General features: G+C 43.7%; 1 protein-coding gene across 2 annotated transcripts in view; it reads right to left on the bottom strand.

Annotated features, from left to right (window-relative positions):
* The window catches only part of Rbpj (recombination signal binding protein for immunoglobulin kappa J region), a 71,665-nt gene extending 55,869 nt beyond the window's left edge, over positions 1 to 15,796 (bottom strand). The window contains exon 1 of one of the 2 annotated variants that reach the window (XM_042674717.1): positions 15,731 to 15,796. In XM_042674717.1, the coding sequence (XP_042530651.1) occupies positions 15,731 to 15,750 (20 nt within the window). In that variant the 5' untranslated portion in view covers positions 15,751 to 15,796. The remainder of the gene's footprint in view (positions 1 to 15,730) is intronic. The other variant, XM_042674718.1, reaches the window with a different exon arrangement.
* Positions 15,797 to 26,573: the final 10,777 nt, after the last annotated feature.

Here is a 26,573-nt window from a genome sequence, read left to right as displayed (position 1 = left end):
TCTTTTATGCATGACCTGGGACTTGAACTCAGGGCCTGGGCACTGTCCATGAGCTTCTTTTGCTCAATGCTAGCATTCTACCACTTGAGCCACAGCTCCACTTTTGACTTTTTTGGTAGTTTGGTAAAAAGAGTCTCACAGACATTCCTGCCTAGGCTGGCTTCAAACTATGATCCTCAGATCTCAGCCTCCTGAGTTCAGGCATGAGCCACTGGCACCAGCTTATCATTGACTTCTTTAATAAAAAGCATGTTATGAAAATATAGTAACATTATCTGCTAAAGAAATGGTTATTTAACTAAACAAAGTAAGATTTCTGAAGAAAGCATATGATTCCATCACACAAGATTTGTTCCAGCTTTCATTAACAACCCTAAGAAATTGAAAACAATCACACAAAGTACTACAGATGTCACAGATATGGTTACTGCTGTGAAAGAACACACCTTTAGGAGACAGCGAGAAACCATGAAAATCTGTTGTGTGACATAAATAGTTTTGTTAATATTCTGATGAAAGAAAGTGAAACTTGACAAGTTACATACTAAATGGCCCCCAAATTAGCAATTCACTTTCATATGAGGACAATTCAATTTCTATGCTATGAACATACTCCCAGACAATATATTAACAACAACAACAACAACAAAAACCCATCTACAATGTCTCAACAGTACTAGATGGAAATGGCGGCTTGGGAGGGATGGGTACCAATATCAAAAGGAGTAACACTGATCATGACATATTGTGCTATTCATAAACTGCTTGACAAATGGTAACTCCTTTGCACAACTACTTAAAGCAGGCATCTCATTCAACAGAAATGTAGAAAACAGCCTGTAATCCCAGCAGTTGGGAAAATGAGGCAGGCAGATCCTGAGCTCAAGATAAAAAGTCAACCTAAGCATACAGAGCAAAACCATGTCTTAAAAAAAAAAAGTTGCCGAGCTGGGAAGGTGGCTCAGTGGTAGAGCGCTTTGCCTTGCATGCCTGAGGCCCTGGGTTCGATTCCTCAGCACCACATAAACAAAAAGAAAAAAACCCAGAAGTGGCGCTGTGGCTCAAGTGGTAGAGCGCTAGCCTTGAGCTGAAGAGCTGAGGGACAGCACCCAGGCCCAGAGTTCAGGCCCCACGACCAGAACAACAACAAAAAAGTTGCCAGGCACTGGTGGCTCACACCTGTAATCCTAACTACTCAGGATGCTGAGATCTGAGGATCGAGGTTCAAAGCCAGCCTGGGCAGGAAAGTCTGTGAGACTCCTATCTCCAATTTAACACCAGAAAACCAGAAGTGGCACTGTGGCTCAAGTAGTAGAGCACTCGCCTTGAGCTGAAGAGATCGGGACAGTGCTCAGGTCCAGAGTTCAAGCCCCACAACAACAAAAAAAAGTTCACAAAAGTCAAAATACTAGAGGGTTGCTATAATCCTAGCTACTCAGGAGGCTGAGATTGCCGTTCAAAGCCAGCTCGGACTTCTGTGAGACTCTTATCTCCAATTAACCACCAGAAAACTGGAAGTGGTGCCATGGCTGAAGTGGTAGAGTGCTAGCCTTGAGCTGAAGAGCTGAGGGAGAGAGCCCAGGCCCAGTTAAAAAAAAAAAAAAAGCTAAACAGATAAAAGGAATTTTAAGAGAATAGTTGTGGGGGATAGGGCAGCAATATCCTAGGTTTAGAGATAAGAAATACCCACACTGGGAGCTGGTGGCCATGACTAAGCTATTCAGGAGACTGAGATCTGAGGATCAATGTTCAAAACCAGCCCTTGACATGCTTATCTCCAATTTAAGCATCAAAAAAAAAAAAAAAAAGCCGGGCGCTGGTGGCTCACGCCTGTAATCCTAGCTACTCAGGAGGCTGAGATCTGAGGATCGCGGTTCAAAGCCAGCCCAGGCAGGAGAGACCGTGAGACTCCTATCTCCAATAAACCACCAGAAAACCGGAAGTGGTGCTGTAGCTCAAGTGGTAGAGCGCTCGCCTTGAGCTGAAGAGCTGAGGGACAGCGCCCAGGCCCAGAGTTCAAGCCCCACGACCGACAAAAAAAAAAAAAAAAAAAGCCAGAATGGAGCTGTGGCTCAAGCAGTACAGCACTAGCCTTAAGTGGAAAAACTGAAGAACAGTGCCCAGGTCCTCTGGACTAGAACAACAAAAAAGTACTCTCTCACTGGAACGGAGCAGACCCGATTTCCCTGTAGACACCAACTGTGGGAGCATTTAAGTTCACTAAGTCATTTTAATATCGATATCACATGTTGTTACCAGGTGTGATCTTTCAAAAGTATACTGAGTTAGTGTGACTGGGAAACTATACAACATAAAAGTGAACCTAAGTAGGCCCTAATAGGGACCAGTGCTGTCGGATGGAAATAGTATTTCTGCTTCCCTTGTGATTACAACTATCAATGACAACTGTGAAGTCCCAAGAGAAGAAAAGAAATTTTAACTGCTTCAAAACTTTAACTATTCATATAAACTGGTCAAGAAATCAAAGTTAAATGTTACACAGAGGGATTCTCTAACTCTCTAATATTTTCTGGCTAATTATTCCATTGGTAGCCTATATCTGCTCAGCTAAAATTTGGTTATGAATCAGAAGTAACTCAGTAAGAATGTTTTTATATCTATAAGTAACTGTGGGTAGTTAATAACTACAAATCACAAAAATTGTTATTTTTTACATGTATGAAAATCCTCCTGAAAGCATGTCTCATGTAATAGAAACAGATGTTAGACACAGCTTAAAACTCTTTTAAAATCACTAAGAAGGATGGTAATTAATTTAGCAATTTTTAAGTTAAAGGGAGAAAAAAAAAAAAAGGAAAACTGGAGGTGTGGCTCAATTGGTAGGGCATAAGAAAATGAGTGGAAATGTCATTCTGAGTCCTGATCTCAGACAAAAAAAGAGAGAAAGAAAAAGACAAGATAAAGGAGACTGGAGTGGCAGAGTTTTTGCCTCGCCTTTGTGGGACCTGGGATCCATCCCTAGCACTGATGATAATACCAAGAATAGTGGCTTTAGTTTTTTAACCTGTACATTGAACTCGTTTTTCCTGGACATCCTCAATATTTAACATTTTATAATCAATAGCATATTAAGCACTAACTTTATAAGGAAAGGAAAATCGATTTTAATGACATATATTATCAACAGTGCAGAAATTTGCTAATATAGGATATAATACCTTCACAAAATAGTGAACACATCCTCAATATTTAACTGGCTTTTTGCTGTTGTTCTTGTTTCTTTTACCCATTATTATTCTACCCCTTCCTCTTGGTTTTCTTTTTTTAAAGTATACATTTCCTAGGAGTCTAGATGTTTTGATCTAAAAATATAAAATACCCAGGGTGCCAGTGGCTCATACCTGTAATCCTAGCTACTCAGGATGCTGAGACCTGAAGATCATGGTTTGAAACTAGCCCAGGCAGGAAACTCCGTGAGACTCTTATCTCTAGTAAATTACTTTAAAAAGCTGGAAGTGATGCTATGGCTCAAGTGGTAGAGCACTAGCTTTGAGCACAAAGAGGCTAAGGCCCTGAGTTCAAGTCCCATGACCAGAAAATAAAATAAACATAATATAAAATATAAAATGGTATTAGAATTTAAATTATAGCATAAAATGTAAAATTATCAAAAATATTTTTATAATCACAGTGCAATTCCAGGTGACATTTTTTTTGGGGGGGGGGGGAGGGGCCCGGTCTTGGGGCCTGAACTCTGGGCCTGGGCGCTGTCCCTCAGCTCTTCAGCTCAGGGCTAGCACTCTACCACTTGAGGCACAGCACCACTTACGGCTTTTTTCTTTTTGCTTATGTGGTGCTGAGGAATCGAACCCAGGGCCTCAGGCATGCAAGGCAAGCGCTCTACCACTGAGCCACCTTCCCAGCCCCCAGGTGACATCTTTAATATCTAAAAATAAAGCAATTTATAACCTAACATTTATAGCTTTAGACAGCAGAGGTAAAGTGTCATCATAGCACCATAGTAACTGAGCAAAATTTTGATGACAAACTATGTCTCTATAACACATCATAAACTTATAATTTACTTTCTCACATATCAAATAATGTTTGGGAAAAAAAATTAAAATAGTCCAACAAAAATATTCCAGATTGGGTTAGAACTATGGCTCAGTTGGTAGAGCGCTAGCCAATGAGTGAAAGTATCAGGTACCAAGTTCAAATCCCAGATCCAAAATGAAAATTCCAGATTTTCCCAAAATCAAGAAAAGGACAGTGTAGCAGCAAGCATTACCTGAATTAACTTTCAGTGTGCATCATCCTAATCCTCTCTCCTTCAAAAAACCATTCACCTTGCCAGACACCAGTGATCAACTCCTGCAATCCTGTTTATTCAGAAATTTGAGATCTGAGGATCTTAGTTCAAAACCAGCCCAGGCAGAAAAGTCCAAGAGACTCTATTTCCAATTAACTAGTGAAAAACTGAACGTGGAGCTGTGGCTTGAACTCAGCCTGGGTGATATCCCCTAGCTTTATTAGCTCAAGGCTGGTGCTTTACTACTTGAGTTGACTCTTCTTTCAACTTTTATATCTATTATCTAGTGGTAGGAACATTCCATTTTCTCTCCTCCCATTTTCCCCAGAGATTCTGGAATAGTCAGCTACAATTACTTAACACTTTACTACCAGGGCACAAGAGTCCCAAGTGTAAGTGTGGTGCCAGAATTAAGGAGTAGGAGTAGAGTAAGCCAGGAATGATTGTGTCTAGCCTGAGTGGGCGAGAAGGTGTGCAGTAAGGACATATGCTGGTGACTAGGCCACTCTAACCAGAAGATGAAGATCTGAGCAGCCTTAGAAGGACAGCAGAGGGAATTAGAGTAGGTAGCTTCAGAACTGAGCATTTATAAATTAACACTGACAGCAGCACTCTACCAATCAGGCTCAGAGGGGAAGGATGTGCATTCTTGGTCTGCACATAAAGGAAAAGGGAGGAAGGGTACATGTTAAGATTAAAAGGCAGCCGAGTCATATAAATAGAAGAGTAAAAAGGCATATGCCTCCCCCTCCTCCAAAACAAACCAGGAACAAGCTCAGCCTATGAAAGGCTTGACAATCAACCAGCTGTAAATCATCTAACCTGCTGAAAAGAGTGATACTGCACTTTAGAACATGATTAGTAAAATCTTTTTCAAGTGAGGTTTCCTCAATCTAATGGATTTAATATTCACAAGTATCAGACAGAGGTCACACAGGATGCAGTTATATTATTTCACAACACAGAAAAATATAGTATAAATAAAAGAGCCTAAGGGTAAGAATGGGGGGGGGGAATAATGACACAACACAGAATCATATTCCAACAAATCATATGTCATCTTTCACCAAATCCTTTAAAAGATAAGATTCCCTTTAAAGAATCTTCTTTAAAGAATCCAATTTAACCAACAAAGCATTGCCAAAATTCAAACTACATCTTCACTTTAAGAATGCTCTTTGGAGGGGCTAGGAAGGTGGCTCAGTGGTAGAGCGCTTGCCTTGCATGCCTGAGGCCCTGGGTTCGATTCCTCAGCACCACATAAGCAGAAACAGTGGGAAGTGGTGCTACGGTTCAAGTGGTGGTAGAGCGCTAGCCTTGAGCTGAAGAGCTGAGGGACAGTAACCCACGACCGCCCTCCCCCCCCCAAAAAAAAGAATGCTCTTTGGAGAAGTTGATTACTTACAAATTTCAGTGACCTTTCCTTTGGCTTCCTCCTACAATACATATTCTAACACTGTTATACTTTTCTATTTTCCAACACACTGAGTTTTAACATGTTTTATATTTCACTCTGAAAATACAGTCCAGAAATGGCAAAATGGGGGTCAGTTTCTATGTGGGCAATAGGCAGGAAAACCACTCTACATTGAATGTCAACCTCAGGACTTTGATTAAGAGCCACCTAGTGGCAGGCATTGTAAAACCCATTTCAAACATTCATTCACCCAGTAACATTTTGACAGAGGGTAGTCACTTCATAATTATACAAGATAAAATATTGCTGTGGTCCTTTTGGAGTTCACTTTAGACAGACAGTGGATAATCAATACAAATGTATATAAATGCAGTATTACACCTACATATATACACATAGGTTGTTATATATATATATATATATATATATATATATAGCAATATTAAGTTATAGCAAATATACAAAAATAAATATTTGACATTTATTAAAGTCGAAAATAAAGCATTCTTAAAAAATAGGTTTTCTTGCTGGGCACCAGTGGCTCATGCCTGTAATCCTAGCTACTCAGGAAGCTGAGATCTGAAGATCTTAGTTCAAAGCTGGCAGGAAAGTCCATAGGACCTAATCTCCAATTAACCACCAGAAGTGGTTAATCTCCAATTAAACGCAGAAGTGGTGCTGTGGCTCAAAGTGGTAGGTAGAATGCTAGCCTTGAGTGAAAGAGCTGAGGGACAGCACCTAGGTCACAAGTTCAAGCTCCAGGACTGACAAAAAGAAAGTTTTCTTAAACCTTATCTCATCATCCAGATTTTAGTAATTCAGGTTTTTTTTTTTTCCTACCTTCTCTTCTGTATCCACCTCTAACTTTATCCTTTCAAGTCCATATTTTAGAAAAGAGGAAGAGAACTTATATATTCAACACCCACTTCTCCCCAAAAGTCAACCAGATAATTTTATCTTTTATCTTACATTAGTACCATAAAATATTTTCTACTTCTTTTTTTTCAATAAGGGAAAGATTTAGATTTAAGTGACATGCTCAGCTACAAATCTACATTTGTGATGGATATTACACTGATTCAAAGTTTGCTCTACTATGCTGTCTCAAAGAGCTGTTCTGCCTCTCAATTACTAGGCCCAACAACATCACCCTTGATTATGTTTCTCTATTGTTTCTACCAATTTCAACCTATCTTACATGTTTACTACACACAGCCTCAAGTCAAAGCCTTCAACCTCTTATTCCTATTCTCTATGTCCTTGATTGGGTTTCAACATCCTCAGAGGCTCCACCACCACTTTTCCCATTTATCTAAAATGATCAGCTTACCTTTTCTAAGAACTCCACACTAACTAACTAAAGATAATCATTTAGCCAAGCACCAGTGGCTCATGCCTGTTCTCCTAATTACTAAAGGAGGTCAAGATCTGAGGATTGTGGTTCAAAGCCAGCCCAGGCAGGAAAATCCATGAGACTTTATCTCCAATTAATCACTATGGTGCTATGGCTCAAAGTGGTAGGACATTAGCCTTGATCAAAAAACAAAAAAACAAACTAACAAACCCAAAAAAACTAAAGGACAGTGCTCAGGCCCTGAGTTTAAGCCTCACAACTGAACAAAAAAAAAAAAAATGCAATCTTTACACCTGTGCTCCCACCAACACTACACATATGTGAAAGCAGTTACTATAATTTCCTTTATATTAACATTTTCTGTGTGTGTTCTACTAAATCACTGGCTTCACTAAATACTTTACTCTTTCTTTTTTTCTTTCTTTCTTTTGGGGGGGAGGGGTTGCCAGTTCTAGGGCTTCAACTCAGGGCCTGAGCACTCTCCCTGAACATTTTTGCTCAAGGCTGGTGCTCTACCACTTGTGTCACAGTGCCACTTCGGCTTTTCTGGTGGCTAACAGGAGATTAGATTCCACAGACTTTCTTGCCTAGGCTGGTTTTAAACTCTGATCCTCAGATCTCAGCCTCCTGAGATTAATACTAACATCTGGCTTCACTGAATCATTTCTTCATCCTCTTTACAGGACCAACACAAGGAGTCTCTTCTATTCAACAACTGTCTCTTTAATAAATATATTGCTGTTGGAACAATACTAAAAGGCGAGCTTTAGTGGCTAACTTGTTCATTTTCCAAAGCCTTCCTCATGTTTCTGCTTAACTCCAGTTGGTGCAAAGATTAGCAGCTGTGTACAGAACTGTGTAATATTTTATATGAAACTTTTTCTCACAATCAAAAGTATGACTTTAAGAAGTATGCTACTAAACAAGATCTTCCTGTCTTTGCCGTTTTCCTAAAAAGAGAATGCCTGTTATAATGCACAAACCAGCCTCAAGGTAATACCTCTAGAGGAAATTAGGCTATGTCAAAATTAAGTTGTTTGTAACATTTTTACAAACCACAAAACTCTTTTAACATTGGTTCTACATTTCACAAAGCAATGTTGCATTTCTATAGCAATGTCTCTACTACACATATACAAAGTAACAGTTTTATGGAATGAAAATTTTCCTTGGTTAAACTTTTTATGAGGGGCTGGAAAGGTAACTAGGTGGTAACATGCTTGCAGGCATGAGTCCCTGGGTTTGATTCCTCAGCACCACATAAGCAGAAAAAGCTGGAAGTGGCGCTGTGGCTCAAGAGGTAGAGTGCTAGCCTTGAGCTGAAGAGCTGAGGGACAGCGACCAGGCCCAGAGTTCAGGCACAACAGACAAAAAACAATAAAACCTTTTTATGAGAGAAACTGTTATTACAACTCTGATTATTATCTAATTGATAATGGTTAAGAGTTAATACTGATGAATCTAAAAAAGGGATCTTAGCATAGGAACTTGTTAAAGAAAAAGTTAACATCTCACAGCATTCAAGTGTAGTATCATTTCTGATGCACAACTTTTGCTATTTAGAACACCCAAGCGGTGTGTCTTATTTTGTTTGCTTTTTTTTTTGTAAACTTAAAATACTATAAATAGTACCAAAACTGTTATGTTACCAATCTGACTGAAAAGCTGCCATGCTTATCTCTACAACACAACAAACATACAAATATTTATACAGACAGGTAATTACTACCATTTACACTACCCCTGATGTTAGCCTCTTCCTCCACCCCTGAAGTAAGTTTGTTAGGTTGGTGGAATACATTACCCTTTTCAGATCATTAGTTTATCACTTCATTTCCCCCAAGCAGAATTGAACCTAATGGGGCACAAGCAACATGGTGATATGTGGTGCCAAGCCTAAGAGGCTTCCAGAACTGTGGGCAGGGTACCTGCTTTAAAAAAAAAAAAAAAAAAAGGTAGCAACTCGGCATTTAGCATTCCTACATTGTTATGGCTATCCAGTAGACAAGAAAGTAGTTTAAAAAGAGAGAGACCCCAATAAGTTGGCGGTGACTCAATGACAACATCCATGGTGAAGCAGTATTTTACCAAATACTTAAAATGCCAAAACAAAAGTAAGTATTTCAAGGGTTGCCTTCCTAAAACACAACCCACAAACCACAGGCTGCAATATAAAAAGTCCACCTTGAAGCCTGTCCGTGAAGGGTTACCAAAGAGACAAGAGTGCTATGATAGATATGTGTACAAAGTGCTTCACTATTTTATAAATCACACATTTTACTTGACCTTTATATAATTTCACATTACCTTACTTTAATAGTCATAAAGTGCGTAGTAGGTGAACACAAGGCCATGCTCTCAATTTTACAGAGGTAGAAGGGTAAGTTACAGAAATTATCTGCAAGTGATTTGTCCACAAGACTTGAGACTCCCTGATGATCTAAACTTACTTGATTCTAACATGGCTCCTAATGAAGAAATCTATACTATCCTAAAGTTTAATGTATATTTCATTATATCTTATAAATTATGTATTATATTGATATATCATATATATCTAATAAGAACTAAAAACCCTTAAAAATAATGAAACCTAGTCTACTACAAAGGCTCATGCCTGTAATCCCATCTATTTTTAGGAAGACAATCAGGAAGAATGTAGTTAAAAGCCAGTCCAGAAACTGAATTAGGAATATCCTAACTCAACCAATAAGCTGAGCATGATGTAACATGCCTTAACACGCCTGTCACATTGCAAGGGTAAAGGGAAAATAGGAAGATCATGGTCTAGGATGGCCAAGGGAAAGATCTCAGATTCTATTAAAAGGTTGGATGTTTGCCTCAAGTGGCAGAGCACCAGCTTAGCAAGTGTAAGGCCAAACCCAGAACTGCCAAAAAAATGTACATATGTAAATGATTAAGGACAAAATTATATTTATCACTAAATAACTAACAGCATTTTAGTGTGATAATTATAATGTTACACTTTAGTAACACACTTCAAAGAGAATTACACCAGTCTTTTAATAACAGGGGCAGGAAGCCCAGCGTGGTGGTTCTAGTTAAGACTATCCACTGAATTTAGTATTGAATAATAACCTACTATAGATCAGTACTTTCCACACTCAAGGAGGCATTAAACAACTGGGCCAATGTCAGGAACTCAAGTTCTTCAATGTGGCTGGAGTGCTGAATATGAATGAAAGATATGTACCTGAAATTCTACTAAATGCTTTCATGCATTATCTCAACCCTCCCAACAACTCTTTTAATTAGGAATAATTATCTTGCAACTGATCAAGAGACAACAATAGGCCAACTTGGTAATGACACAAAGACTTTAAGTGGCAGGGACAGAACTGGAACCCTGTGCAGATTAAATCCTAAGTGTAGACTCATAACCCTCACTCTGCTGCCTCTCTTAATGAAAGCTGCTAGGGGGAGCCATTGAAAGGTTTTTAAAGTAGAGTGGAATGGTCAAAATTGCTCTTTAGAAACCAGCTCCACAGTATGTGGAAGCTAGAGAAAGAGGATGAATCTAGAAGCAGAAGGAGACTGCTTGGTTTTCTGTAATAATCCAAGTAAGAAATGATTAGGAGAATATAAACCGTGGTGGTAAAGATGAAGTAGACAGATTAAAGAAAGATTGTAGGAGGGGAACCTATCAGTTCTTAGGGTTTGGTGAATGACATAGGAAGCCAGAACCCTGGTATGGCAAATCAAATGACAACTACCAGGAATTGAGAAGCTATAGGTTTAAGTCTTTCAATAAATACCTGCAGAATATTTCCAAGTGCAAAACACACTCCTAAAACCAAGATTCAAATGTGAAATTATAATCCTTGTAGTTTAAAAATATTCTTGAAAATTACAAAGTATTTAAAAACACAAGGTACACACGCGCACACACGCGCGCGCGCGCACACACACACATATGTATAATTTGTCAATGCAGAATAAACAAGCTATGCTATCACTTTTTTTTTTTGGTGCTATCCTGGGGTTGAACTAAGGCCTTGTGTGCTGTCCCTGAGCTTTCTTTGCTTGAGGCTAGCTCTCTACCACTTCAGCCACAGCTCTAATTCAAGTTTTTTGGTAGTTTTTTTTTGAAGCTAAGCATCTCACAGGCATTCCTGCCCAGGCTGGCTTCAAATTGTGATCCTCAGATCTCAGCCACCTATGTTAACTAGGATTACAGGTCTGAGCCGCTGGCACCTGGCTCTAGGCTATTGCTTTAAAAAAAAAATACTACATGCAGAAAACAAATCAATAGAAAGAAACATTCCAGGGGTTGGGGGTTTAGCTCAGCGGAAGAACACCTGCCTGGCCAGTGCAGAGCCCTGAGTTCGGTCCTCAGCTGGGGGGGGGGGGGGGGGGGAATATTCCATAATTTTACAATGTGTTATATTTGAGTTTGATAGATATTTAATCTCTTATACTACCTTGTAATTTGTTTTACTTATCCCTCTTCCTCCAAGTTTACATGTGAGGGGATTAATCTATTTTATTACCCAAACATATTTGTTTTTTTTTCATCCCATTATCACTACTGTAACTTGCCAAGAATTTAGCTCATAACCTCCTACTTGCCTTCCTATAAGTTATGACCCACTTCACATTAGCTTATTTCGGGTAACAATTTCTAAACTTTAACACCTTCCACCCAAGGATGTACTCTACAAATCCTAAATCACAACAATTCTGCGCATATGTGACAAGTTATTACAATTCCCACTTTACTACAGAGTTAGGAAACTGGCCCAAGGGAAGTAGAATAACTTGGAAGTAATCACAAAACCAGATGCCAAAAATAACAACTTTTAGTCAATCCATGAGAAAATACTGCCCCTAGTATAAATAACATGAAAATTAGCATTAGGAGGAAGCAAATGCAAAATAATGCTTTAAATCCAAATCTAAGCCTCCTTTCTAAAAATGACTGAACCTGAGAATTAACATTTGAAGAACTTTCAAACAAAGCCTTTTTGTCTTATCCATTGTGCCAAAGATTATCTAATAAGTTACATCTGGCAAAAGTGACTTTTTCCCAAAAAATAATCGTTTATCTTATCCATTTAAAAGATATTTGGAGCTGGGCACATGCCTCTAATCCTAGGTTGAAGCCAGCCTAGACAGCAAAGTGTGATATTCTGATATCCAATTAACCACCTAAATAAAGGAAATGGGGCACTGGCTCAAAGTGGTAGAGCACTAACCTTGAGCAAAAAAGCACTCAGGCCCTGAGTTCAAGCCCCATGATTCACAGAAAAGAAGAGGACAAGGAAGATGAGGAAGACAACGACGACATTTGGAGAGAGGGTATGGTAGCTCTTACCTGCTCACTGTGGAAAAAAAGATCAAGAGAATCAAGTTCTGAGACCAGCCTGAAAAAGACTCTATCTCAACAACAAGCCAGGCATGGTGGGACAGGCCTGGAGTCCCCAACTACATGAAGAGGCATAGGATGATCAAACTCTGAAGCTGACTAAGCAAAAATGTAATAACCTTTCTGAAAAAAACCTAATTATTGAGGGTGTGGCTCAATCTTCAGTACTGTCAAAAGTAAATAAGTGAAGCCAGTCATCGATGCCTCACAGCTGTAGTACTAGCTACTCAGGAGGCTGAGATCTGAGAAGTGAGGTTCAAAACCAGCCTAGGCAGGAAAGTCCATGAGACTCTTATCTCAAATTAACTACCAAAAATGGGGAAGTGAAGCTGTGACTCAAATGGTAGAGTGTTAGCATTGAGAAAAAAGGGACAGCACTCAGGCCTTGGGTTCAAGCCTCAGAACTAGTACACACAAGTGCACACACACACACACACAAATATGTATATAAACACAAATGAGTGAATGTGTAAAAAACATGGAGAGAATTATAATTATGTTGACAGAACAAGAGGCAACTTTTCAGCCAAGATATTTAAACTCTAATGCTGTTAGAACAGATTCAAAAAGTTGAGTGACCATTGCATTATTTTCCAAAAATTAACATAGGGTTAATAAAGGTAAAACTTTAATATTTTATGGTTAATGTTCAGAATGAAAGTTCCTTTGCCATAACTTACCATATGCATTTCCAAATATGCTGTGATTTGTTGTAACTTAAGGGCACTGTTTTATCTGATTAAATCAGTCTTACATGGTTTTTTTTTAAATCTTGATTTATGTAATGACTTTCTCTCTGTTTTTGTGGTACACAGGAATCAAACCCAGGGCCTCATACATGCTAGGCAAGGATTATACCACTAAGCCACATCCCCAGCCTAGTCTTGAATTTTAAAACACAACTCCTTTTCAAAGTGAGTTTATGATGTCTGTGTGATCATACTTAAAGGACATGTCAGAGCAAACTATTGTCCATTATTACAGTATTTACACTCTGCTGACAGTCAAAACACTATGCTCAAGAATTGCCCTTCCAATACATGGCTATGCACTAAAAACAAGTATGGGAGATGACTGTTAGTAAAAGTCCTTTGAATCCAAGCTGTAAATTTTCAGGAATCTCTTGTAGCACTCATAAAAACATTGCCTTCCATTAATTAAAACTCAACCTAATTCTAATCATCACTTTTAAAGAAAAAAGTTTGCTCACATTACTTCCATCCATCCTGTACATTCTCTATCATCAGTACTTCTTGTAACTGAAATGATGCTAGCAATGATTTTTATGGATGATGTATCTTAGTAGCGAACGTCTAAGTTAAAAAAAAAAAAAAAGAACTCCTGAAAAATACACTCAGTATAGTAATCCTGGTAAACTCAATGCTTCTTATTCCGAGCAACAAGAATAACTTGGGCCTCAAGTACACACAGCACCGCACCCCATTCCCCAAGCTTCTAACATTACCATAACAATATGAGCTGACGACAATTTAATGTTCCTTTTTAACATAAGAACGTGCATTTTAAATAACCTCACTTAGGCCATTACCGGTCTTTTGACTGTAGTTAATATTTTCCACAAAAGACCCTAAAAGGAATATTCATTCATCTCCCAAAACTAAACTACATTCCCTGAAGCTTAATCCCGTTGAAAAAGGGTTGATATAATGCATCTACAGAAACAAAAATTACAAACTATAAACTCAGTCAACTCTTAACTGTAAATTGTAAACTTTAATGATGAAGAACTAAACCGTGTCTATTTGATGCCCAACCCGCACAGATGCTTCTCCTTACCAAACAGGCGTCACTGGCAAAATAACCAGCCTACAGAATGCTAATCCTCCACCCCATCAACATTCACTAGTTTTCAACATCAGAATCCACTCAACCCCTATATAGCACGCCAAATGAAGACATTGTATCTGGACGTATTCTCAAATAGCAACTACGCGCACACACACACACAAACACACACAGCGCCTATTTCTCTGGACGTTTTCTCAAATAGCAATTACACACACACACACACACACAGCGCCCATTTCTCCGCGTCTCACAATACTCTCCCCCAAGCCCCAAGCATCCCCAGGTAACCCAGCGATACAAAGCTGCACTTGGCCTAGGCCTCCTGAACCCATCGGGGAAGGCGCGTGGGGCGGGGGGGGGGGGGGGGGGGATAACCATCAAGAGACGGGATCTTTTTCCAGGGCGACAGTTTCCAAGCAAAACAACCACAAGAGACGGCAACGAAAACTGGAAACGTTTTAATCCCGAGAGAAAGGGGCACAGGGTAGGGGTGGGAGGAAAACACATGTAATCCCGAAAGGGGTGAGAAGGAAACTTCAGTATCCATTCCACCCCCCCCCCCCCCCAGCATCTTTCGGACTCAGAACAAGAAGTCACAGAGTCTTGCGTGCACTTGGATGCACCAGACGGGGAGTCCCCGGGGCTGAGACAGTTCAGGAGACACACGCGCACGGTGGGCAGCGGATAAACCAAGCGACGCTTGGAGGGAAGGCGGGGGGAGGGGTGCGGGGGGGAGTAAACCCCTAGAGATTGGGGAGCGAGGGCTTAGGAAGTCTCTGGAGGTGACCAAGGACCAAACAGAAAGGTGAGATGGGGGAGACACTTGGGGAAGACAAAGGGACTGGGACGGGAATGCGCTCCCCGGGCTATGGCAGGTCACCGGGCTACGGAGCGGAGAAACACAACAAAGAGGCACGGGAGGCGAGACAGCGATGGAGAGGGGATGCGGGACGCGGCGGGTCGGACAAAGCGCCCAAGGCGGAGAAACAAAGGGCCCGGGGTAGAGACTCGCGGGGGGCGGGGGGGGACAGCTCGGAAAGACAAAGCGCCCGGGGCCGGGGGGGGGGGACCGGCGGGGCTAAGGGGCGACTCGGCCCGGAGGAACAAAAGCTACGCGGGGGCTCCCCGGGCAGCGTCCCCCCCGCCGGGCAGGGCTCCCCGGGCAGCGTCCCCCGGGCAGGGCCCTCCTCCGGCGGGGCGCGCGGCGGGCGCAGCGCCCGCGGGTCCCGCGCGCCGGCCGCACTCGCGCCCGCACCCCGGGGCCTCGCCGCCGCCGCCGCCCGCCCTCACGCGCCGAAGCCCGAGCCACCGCGGCAGCCGAGCGGGCAGCGCGCCGCCGCACGCCGCCGCGCTCGCGGCACGCGACGCCGCTCCCTCCTCGCGGCCTCTCGAGACCCGGCCGAGCCGCGGTCCTCGAACCCGCCGCCCGCCACGGGCTGCCAGACGCCCGCAACTTTCCCGGTTCCCAGCGCTCGGTTCCTTCAGACTTACCCTGTCACAACAGGCGCCATCTTCCACAAACTCTCGCCAAAACTCCAACCCTCGCGAGATTCCCCCCGAAGCCTGCCCGGGTCCCTCTCTCCTCTCCCCCCCTCCCCTCCCCGCCCCTTCCCTTTCTGCCTAGCTTCTCGATTCCACCCAGCCCCGGTACTCCTCTCCCCCTCGCGGCGCCGCGCACAGCCCGCCGCCTCGCGCCGCCCGCCGAGCAGGCGATGCAGCTCACTGCCTCCTCGGGAAACCTACCCGAGCCACGGAGCATGCGCAGGCGGCTCCTCCGCGGGCGAGCCCTCCGCGCAGTCCATGGGGAGCGCTCCGGAGATCCGGGTTTTGGGACGCGCCCACGGGAACGTACGTGGAGACTGAGGAAAACCGGAGGGGCGGGGAGGTGTGTGTGAGGGGGGGGGGGGGGAATTACTACGGGGACAGGCAACGGAGGGTCAGGGGGCGGGGCCGAGGGCCCGGGAGGAGGGGTCCTGGGAAAATACGCGGCGCTTCCCAGGCCGCCTCCTCCCCGCGTGGGTGTGCTCCCGGTGGCTTCCCGCTCACCGCGTTCGCGGCCTTTTCATTCATTCGGGCGTTCAGTGGACGCCTCCTCCGGGCTCGCATCGGTGCGCGTGTGCGCTCGGCCGAGATCCCTGGGGTCTGGACCACTGAGTGACCGGCCCGGAGCGGTCTCCATTCATTGGCCTCCCCGACCCCCCCCCCTCCCCCTGCAGGTAGGGAAACTGGCACGGTCACCACGTGGCCCGATCGCTCCCACCACTGTTCGGATAGAAAACTTTTGCCCGTTGAGTTGTGTCGCCTTGGGTGCAAACTCAGGTCCGCTGCGGGCCTCGGGCCCCGGCGCTCCGGGGAGCCACCCGGCCTGCCACCCGCCGGGGCGCCGAGCGGCCGGACTCCAGCAGTGACCAGTGCGCTGGGATGAGGAGCCGCTCCCCGCCGCCCCAGACTCTAGCCACGCAGCCCAGCCGAGGGCCCCAGCGCGCGGGGACGCTCAGCTGCTGCCGGCGTGTGCGAGCCCGGCCGCAGGCAGGACGCTGCCCTGAAAACCGGTCCTCCCGTGCGCCTGGCTTGCAGCCCCAAACGCACTTCACCTGGCCCAGAAAAATCGCGAAGCCCCTAGCAGACGCGATGTGGTGGGGCATTTAATAACCGGGTGCAGAGCCCGAACCCCGCCGCCCCCTGTTCCTATCTGCAGCCTCCCTCCACCTCTCCGTCTCCCCCCCCCCCCCACCTCCCTTGCCCTGTCCTTTTCCTGGAGATTCCCAGCTCTAGCACAGCCTCTTGCAGGGAGCCACAAAACCCGGAGAACTGGAATCTGCCTCCCACCCCCCCCCTTCACCCCCCCATCTGCGGAAGGCGCTGCAGGATTGGCGCGCCACGCGCGAGCGGCACTGCGCATGCGTCCCATGCGGGCAGTCCAGTCTCACGCTACACCTCCTTGCTACCGCCTGCCACTACTCCGCTCAGACACAACACAGGCCGTGGGAATTTTCCTAAGCCTCGCGAGAACGCGCTCCCTCTCCACACACACCCCCCCGCGCCGCCCCCGCCAATCCCCCGCCGGGTAATGCTTTCGCCCCAAGTCTCGCGGAGCCCGAGCCGAGCAGGTGCCTGGGTCGGCGGTGCGACTCCCGGCGCGGTGCGTGCCGCGCGTGCCCAGGCGGGACGGGTGGACGCGAGGCGGGGAGACCCGACCCCGAGGTCTCACGGGCACGCCCCGCGAGGCTGGATGCCAGCCGTGGAGTGCGGGAAGTTCCCAGGTGCGGGAAGTGAGAGGTCAGGTTCAAGGGCCCCGAGCAGCGGCCCCTCTCCCGGGGAGGCTTCCGGCCGCCCTGCGGAGCCGGCCTGGTACTTTCCCAAAGTGTGTTCCGCGCCGCTCACTCCGCCTTGTTGGAGTTGACAGACAGGGCCCCGTGTCCAGTTTGAGTCATGCCTTTGAGTCACCTTAGTTCGATCACCAACCAGTTCTGCTGCAACCCAAGTTCGAATTCCCTTAGCCTCTCTCCTCTCACCCGATTGCCGGCCTCGTGAGCCGGCGGCACCCGGCCTGCCCCAGCATGGTTGCATTGCATTAAAGGGGACGGGATGTTTTTATTTATTTCCCTTTGTCTTCCAAGCCTTTTAAAGTAATCCCCACGGATCAGTTTCTGTTCTTTTTTCCCCTCCTCCCACGACTATGATAAAATTGCTTTTTTGCTTTTCTTCCCCTTTCCATGCTTTTGTTGTCATAACTGTGCCATTTTAGGAAGTGTTTTATCAGGTGCTTTAGTGACTACCCCTTTAAATACATCTTTTCTTTTTGGATTATTTCTTCAACCATCCAAGTTTCAGATTGACTCTGTGTACATGCGGTTTCTGACCACCTCAGCCTGGCATTGCCTAAGAACTGGTGTCTTGCTGACATACACCATTGGCCTACAATTGTAGGACTGATGTTTTGGGGAGGGGGGAGGGGTACTAGAGCTTAAACCCTAGGCCTTGTGTGTGTTAGGCAAGCACTCTATCACCAGTGGCATCCCCAGACCCTTTTTGAGAAAGGGTCTCAAGAACTTTGCTTGGGCTTGCCTGGAATTCAAGATCCTTCTGCCTCCATCTCCTTGGTAGCTGGGCTTACAGGCCTGAGCCACCAGGCCCTGCTCATTTTCTGTCAATTATATAACTAAATAGGAAATCAACTTTTTGGAGCCTTCAAGGTTTCTAGGTTTCTTGAGTTTGTATATGCTTATTCCTTTGCTTATAACTTTACACAGAAAAAAAAAGAGAAAATGAAACAGCTTAAAACAATGCATCAGTGCAAATCTCATTTGCAACAGAAAACCACAGGAAGAATGTAATGACCTTAAAGGCATTCCTTGAATCCTTCATCACAAAATTTGTCAGCTATGTTTTAGTCACTAGTCTAACTTGGAGATTATGGCCATTGAGAATTCTGTGGCCTTGGAAATCCTTGGTAACCACACATCTAATCTAATCACATCTCTTCATCCTCACTTTTAAACAGCTTCCCTCCATCTTTTCCCATCTCAATAAATGGCAATCCCTGGCCCGGCACTGGTGGCTCATTCCTGCTACTTAGGAGCTGAGATCTGAGGATTACAGTTTGAAGCCGGCCTGGGCAGGAAAGTCCATGAGATTTTAATGTCCAGTTAAGCACCCTCCTTCCCCCACCCCCCCAAAAAATTCCAGAAGTAGAGCAGTGGCTCCAGTGGTAGAGCACTAGCCTTGAGTTAAAAAAAAAAAAAAAAAAAAAAAAAACCAGCACCTAGGCCCTCAGTTCAAGCCCTAGGAACAACCTCCCCCCCCCCCCCCAAAAAAAAACAGCACTCTTCCTCCAAAAAAGTTCCCACAGTCCTCTCATATCTTTACCTCCTTGCTACCAGCCCAGTGTAACCCATCTCTTTAACCAACTGGCTTGCAGGAAGGGAATCTCTTCACTGGTGTTCTTGTTTTCCAATCTTAACCTTCCCTCCGTGACTTCTCAAATGGAGCATTATGAGTCATCCTCTAGAACTCTCCAAGGGTTTTCTCATTTTAACCATCACTATGATATACACAAGGTTGGCTGCCACCGAACTCTACTGACCTTCTTGATCTTCACTCCTCCTCCTCTTTTTTTAGCTACTCCTGGACCACACCCAGTATACTCAACCCTACATGGCATTCTGTCCCCTCTGACACCTCAAACCTCACTCCTTTTTTCATCTTAGAAGTCACCTCAGTGAGGCTTTCCCTGAATCACCCCTTCATTGGAGTGATGTTCATGTGCCTTATCCCCTTTTACTTTTATCATGACATCACAATTACATTTTACATCATGTTTGTGTATTGTGTTCACTGTCTGTGTCTTCCCATTCTAATATTATTAAAAACAGGGACTTCTGTCTATTTTGTCCATTGTTCAAGCCCCAGCCACCAGAACAATGTCTGGTTTGGTATCTGGAGGAGGAATACAATGCTTCTTCCACTTTGGGGAAGAGCAGAAATGATTCAGAAGATTCACTAAGCCTTCTAGGTTGAAATTAACACTGGGATTAGATCAGCAAAAGTACCCAAGTACCATCTACTTGGAAGGAGAAAAAGCTCACAGAACTTTCTGCCAAAACAAATCAAAAAGCCTGAAGCTGGTAGCTTACAGCTATAATCCTAGCTACTCAGAAGACTGAGATCTGAGAATCACCATTCAAAGCCAGCTTGGGCAGGGAAGTCCATGAGACTCATCTCCTACTGCTCAAGTGATAGAGCACTAGCCTTAAGCAAAAGAAGCTCAGGGTCAGTGCCCAGACCCTAAGTTCAAGACCCAGGACTGGAACACAAAGAAAGGAAGGAAGGAAGGAAAGAAATAGGAAGAAAAGAAAATAATAAAAATATATAACTGGCTCTTGGTGCAGTCAGACATATTTAGTGTTCTTAGCACTATAGGTTAGGCATTTTTTTTGATGCTTCACAACATAGATAGCAAAGCTCCCCTCTCCCCCAACCCAGGGAGGTCTGGCTTAACAGGGCACAGCTCAGTTGCCTTGTTCTGTGTTAGGATTGAGATCTAAACTACAGGCAGTTAGCTGAAGGAAGATGGAAGAAGCACTGCTTCTTGCCTGATAGGTGCAGGAAGGCAAATATTTGTAGAAATGGCTTTGAGCTGACTCTCACCTGAGTGGGAGTTCAGAAGACAGTAAGAGGAGGAAGCATCACAGCACAGGAAGCTGCAGGTTCAGGCCCTGAGGTGTGAAAAGGCCTCTTGCATTCAGGGGAAGTCCAGTTGAGACTGGCATATACAGAAGAGGAACAAGCATCCAAGCAGGGTCAGAAGAAGGACCTAGTAGAGAACTGTAGTTCACAAAAGTTAGTAAGTTAGTAGACATCACTAAGGCTAAAAGAGTCAGTTTGGAGCCTGGCACCAGTGTCTCACACATGTACTAGCTATTCAAGATCTAAGGATCCTGGTTCAAAGCCAGCCTGACAGAAAAGTCCGTGAGAGTCTTATCTCCAATTAAGCACCAAAAGTGCTTGAGTCAGCACCTCGGCCCTCTAGCCAGGTGCTAGAAGCAGCTCACACTTGTAATCCTAGCTGCTTAGGAAGTTGTAAGAAAAGAACTAAGGTTCAAAGCCAGCCAGGGCAAAAAAGTCTTTGAGACTAGCTCCCATTCACCAGAAAAAAGTGCTGGAGGTGTGGCCTCAAGTGGTAGAATACTGTGTGAGCAAGAAAATCCAAGGAGAATGTAAAGGCCCTGATTTCAAACTCCAGTGCCACTACCAAAAAAAAAAAAAAAGAGCTAAAGAACAAGCATTTGTAACAGGCCAGTCAGATTCTGATGTGCATTGTCCATGAACCAAGCTTTGAGGATCTTGGTTATAAAACAAAAGTAGGTAAAACCTTCCTCAGAAGTTTTACGTTCCAGGGACTAATTACATATTGTTTCTTTTGTAAAATTCTGTAAGTAAAATATTTTATAGTAAGAGGGATACATTTGGGAGTCCCTGAGGATAATCTAGGGGGAAAGTAAAGCAGTTAGTAGTTCCTTAGGGGGTCATTACAATTGGTTTTGGTCATTTAAACACAGTGATGCATTTCAGCAGGGCTTTCATCCTCAGATCAAGTCACACCATGATCCCATAATGAGACTTACTAAAACATTGAGGCTTTCTCTGGGCAGCTACTTAATAGCATGTTTAGTCTCTGGACCCACATTGCCAGTATTCCAGTTGTCAGACCCCAGACAAGGAAATCCCCTGTCTTGGTCTTTGTTTCTTTACCTATAAAGCGGGAATCACTTTCCAAGTGGATAGGGTTGTAGGGACTCCATATGTGTTTTAAAACACATAGAACATTGCTACAGTATTGTGGCTACAGTAGTGGTATGATGTTTGTTTTTCATAACTTCCAATTGTCTCATCAAAACCTTCAAAGAACACATCGAAATGTTCTTGAAACCTCAAGAATCAATCTTAAAAATAGCCAAATATGCCAGTTGCCAGTGGCTCACTCCTGTAATCCTAGCTACAAAGAAGGATGAGATCTGTAAGATCTCATTTGGTTTGAAGCCAGCTCAGGCAGGAAGCCCATGAGACTCTTTATCTCCAGTCAATCGCAGAAAAAGCTGGACATGAAGCTGTGGCTCAAGTGGTAGAGTGCTAGCCTTGAGCAAAAAGAGTTCAAGGACAGCACCCAGGCCCAGACTTCAAACCCCAGCACTGGCAAGAAAAAAAACAAATATAATGATGATATTGTCAAGATCATTGTTAATTCATTTATCTTTTTCTTTGTTTGGAAAGTACTGGAGTTTGAACTCAGGGCTTTGCACTTGGCAGGCAGACACTTGACCACTTGAATCATACCTTTATCCCCTTTTGTTCTGGTTATTTTTGAGATGGAGTCTTAGTATTTTTCCTGAGACAGCTAGGACACTGAGATCCTTCTGTTTAACTTCCTGTCATAGTTTGTATAAAAGGCATGAACCACCACATCCAGCTTTTTCTGTACAGATGGTATGTTTTTAGGGGGTAGAGGGTGGGGTGGCCTGGAGCCATGACCCTTTCAAAATCCTAGTCTCCTGAGTAACCAGAATGACAGACACCTATTATATCATCTCACTCTTAGTTGAGATGATATCTAATAAACTTTTTCCTGGACTAGCCTTGCACTGCAATCTTCCCATTCTTAGCCTCCCAAATAGCTAGGGTTACAGATGTAAGCACCACAACCTGGCAAGGTTTCTTTGTCATATCCCACTTAGAAATGACAATATCATATTATTTCATTTTTAAGGAACTCACCTATCTAAAAAGTTTAGGAAACCTATAGTACTACATGGCCACTGAGGACACCTCTGAGGATGTAACGTAGGACATCATGGGAATAGATAGTGCATTGATTGGGCACCTAAAAAGTTCGGAAGACTAGCCAGGTGCTCATGGCTCACGCCTATAATCCTCGCTACTCAGGAGGCTGAGATCTGAGCATCAAGGTTCAAAGCCAACCCTGGCAAGAAATCCATGAGACTCTTATCTCCAATAACCACACACCAAAAAAAGCCAAATGTGGAAGAGTGGCTCAGGTGATAAAGCACTTGCCCTGAGCACAAGGAGCTCAGGGACAGCACCCAGACCCTGTGTTCAAGCTTTAGGACTGCACCAAGACAAACAACAAAAAAACAAACAAAAAACTTTTGAAAACACAGCAGAAATGATAGCCTTTTGCTCCACAGGTACAGTTTGCCTCCTGGTTTTCATTCATCCCTTGTATACAGAACATTGTATATTGTTTTCTACTATGTGTTAATCAAGGTTAATCAAACATACAGGATTTAGAAAGAGCACCAAGAAAGATTCCATCAGACCATGCAATTCTGTAAGGAACATGAGATCTGCCTCCAGAATTCAGAGAAGTAAAAGGCACACTGAAAATGAGTTGGAGTCACAGAGTAAGCTTCAGATGAGCTTGAGAAACAAAAATAAATATTCATCCTTTGTTTCTAATTGTGGTTACATTTTCACAGAATTCTTGAGCTCTGGCAATCTGACTTGTTTGCAGGCATGGGCTGAGCTTTGCTTAGCTGGTTAGCATGGGAGGCAGCTCAAGAAGACAAACTAAGAAAATGAACAGGCCATTTACACTAGTAAAGTGGAAAGCGAATGGAATCAAACATTTGGTGTGAAGAATGTGTACAAATCTAATAATTTGTCAGAAGTTTTCATGTGAATGTAATTGAAAGAAAATGCTCCCATGTGTGATTGATCTATTTTGTACTTTTCATAACATGAAAAAATAAAAATGAACACAGTCTAAACAAGAAATGACTCTGTGGGAATCAAACATTCCAGCTACTATCTGTTCTTAAGAGAATATACTTTTCAGATCCAGAAGTTTCCTAGTAGTCGTGTATCATATATTGCCATGGTTTGGGATTTCATGTCAAGTCAGTGTCAGAAACTCTAGGGTTTTTAAGCTGGCTTGTGAAAGAACATTGAACCTACTCTACCATTAGTCCTAAGTTGAGCTTTCATTACTAACTAGCTGGCCAACTTTGAACAAATTCACATCCTCCCTCCCTCTTTTCTTCCCTCCCTTTCTCTCTCTCTCCCTTCATTTCTTTCTTTCTTCTTTCATTCCTTTTTTTTTGGGGTCCGGTCGTGGGCCTGAACTCTGGGCCTGGGCGCTGTCCCTCAGCTCTTCAGCTCAAGGCTAGCACTCTACCACTTGAGCAACTGCGCCACTTCCGGCTTTTTTTTTTCTGCTTATGTGGTGCTGAGGAATCAAACCCAGGGCCTCATGCATGCAAGGCAAGCGCTCTACCACTGAGCCACCTTCCCAGCTCCATTCCTTTTTTTTTTTTTTTTTGGTCAGGTTGTGGGGCCTGAACTCTGGGCCTGGGCACTGTCCCTCAGCTCTTCAGTTCAAGACTAGCGCTCTACCACTTGAGCCACAGCGCCACTTCCGGCTTTTTTCTTTTTTTGCTTATGTGGTGCTGAGTAATCGAACCCAGGGCCTCAGGCATGCAAGGCAAGCGCTCTACCACTGAGCCACCTTCCCAGCCCTTCATTCCTTTTTTTCTTTCCTTCCTTCTTTCCTCCTTCCCTCCCTTCATCCCTTCATTCCTTCCTCCTTCCATCCCTCCCTCTCTCCTTTTTTTCTTTTGTCAGTGGTAGGGCTTGAACTCTAGGCCTGGGCGCTGTCCCTCAGCTCTTCAGCTCAAGGCAAGTGTTCTACCACTTGAGCCACAGCAACACTTCCACTTTTCTGGTGGTTTATTGGAGATAAGAGTCTCACGGACTTTCTTGCCCAGGCTGGCTTTGAACTGTGATCCTCAGATCTCAGCCTCTTTAGTAGCTAGGATTAGAGGCAGCTCCCGGCTGCTCTCTCCTTTTTAGTCTCTGTACCAGGGCCTGAATTCAGGACCTTACACTCTTGATTTTTCTTTCAAGGCTGGCTGGCGCTCTACTACTGAGTCATACCTCCAGTCCCAACTTTTTACTAATTAATTGGAGATAAGAATTTTCTGCCTGGACTGACGTCAACCTTTTTTCCCCTAATCCTGGAGCGTGAATTCAGGACCTGGGCACTGTCCCTGAGCTTCTTTGTTCAAGGCTAGCACTCTACCACTTGAGCTACAGCACCACTTCCAGCATTTTCTGTTAATGTAGTACTGAGGAACTGAACCCAGGGCTTCATGCATGCTAGGCAAGCATTTTACCACTAAGCCACATTCCCAACACTGACTGCAAACTTTGATCCTCAAACCTCAGCCTTCTTACAAGCATGAGTCATCAATACCTGACCTAAGTTCACATTGCTTTTTGTGTGTATTGCTTTTTGCTATCCTGAGGCTTGAACTCAGTGCCTGGGCACTGTCCCTGAGTTTTTGTTCTCAAGGCTAGTATTCTACTCCATGAGCCACAGCTCTACTTCTAGCTTTTGGCTAATTAAGAAGCTAAATAAGAAGTTTATGGAGGAGCTAGGAAGGTGGCTTAGTGGTAGAGTGTTTGCCTAGGATGCATAAGGCCCTGGGTTTGATTCCTCAATACATATACAGAAAAAGCTAGAAGTTGTGCTGTGACTCAAGTGGTAGAGTGCTAGCCTTGAGCAAAAGAAGCTCAGCGACAGTGCCCAGGCCCTGAGTTCAAGCCCCAGGACTAGCAAAAAAAGAAAATAGAATGGAAACAATTGCCTTTAAGTATAGTTAGTAATATGTAATTCTTGACACATTTACTTTCTAAAAGTTGACTGGTTATCCAGAAAAGTCATTTGAACAAAACAGGATCACTATATTTTCTGTGCTATGTTATTATGAATGAATCTTTTGCTTTGAGAATGATGGTCTTTATCAATGTTTTCAAATAAAGCTTGCCAAGAAGGTTTTACTCTGTGCCTCTGAATTGCTTGTCACAGATGGTATAATGATAACCATCAATTTATTGATATGCCCTTTGTGGTTAGCACCCTTGTTCAAAATAGACTAAAGACTAAGAAGTTAACTGTGGACTCTCCCTATTCAGGCACTGACAAATAGTGAGATGCTAAAGAATTTCCATGAAATATCTAACCTTCTCAAAGACAATTCATGAATTGACAATTCCCTTGAACATACAAGAAACATACATTATAAAGAAAAACTTCTATCAGTTCTAAGTAAACTATTAATAAATGCTAAGGACAGACTTGTTAACATACAATAGGTATGTTTGAAAGTTTTGTTCAAATCCTACATGTATTTCTTTTGAGAAATGCATTGAAGAAACAATTTAGCTGGGCACCTCTAATCCTAGCTACACAGGAGGCTGAGATCTGAGGATCATGGTTCAAAGTCAGCCCAGGCAGGAAGTCTTGGGACTCTTATCTCCAATAAGCTACCCAGAAAAAGCCAGAAGTGGCGGTGTGGCTTAAGTGATAAAGCACAAAGCCTTGGGCACAAAAAGGCTTAGGGACAGAGCCTGGGCTCTGAGTTCAAACCCCAGGACCAGCAGAAAAAAAGAAAGAAAAGAAAGAAAGAAAGAGAGAGAGAAAGAGAGAAAGAAAGAAAGGAAGGAAGGAAGGGAGGAAGGAAGGAAAGAAGGAAAGAGAGAAAGAGAAAGAAAAAGGAGGGAGGGAGGGAAGGATGAAGGAAGGAAAGAAAAGGAAGGAAAGAAGAGAAAAAAGAAAGAAAAAGAAACAATTTAAAGGAATCCTTAGACTCTGTATCAGTATCATATTGTTCTATATGGAGTTTTTGCAAGTCGAATGGTTATTTAACTAAATTTAGTCAGTTCACATCTGGTAGAAGGTAAAACAAATTATTTTACAGGAGGGCTGGGAATGTGGCTTAGTGGTAGAGTGCTTGCCTAGCATGCATGAAGCCCT

Source organism: Dipodomys spectabilis, unplaced genomic scaffold (genome assembly GCF_019054845.1).
Source record: "Dipodomys spectabilis isolate Male_0828 unplaced genomic scaffold, ASM1905484v1 ptg000021l, whole genome shotgun sequence".
NCBI lineage: Eukaryota > Metazoa > Chordata > Mammalia > Rodentia > Heteromyidae > Dipodomys > Dipodomys spectabilis.
This window is presented reverse-complemented; position numbering and strand designations above follow the sequence as displayed.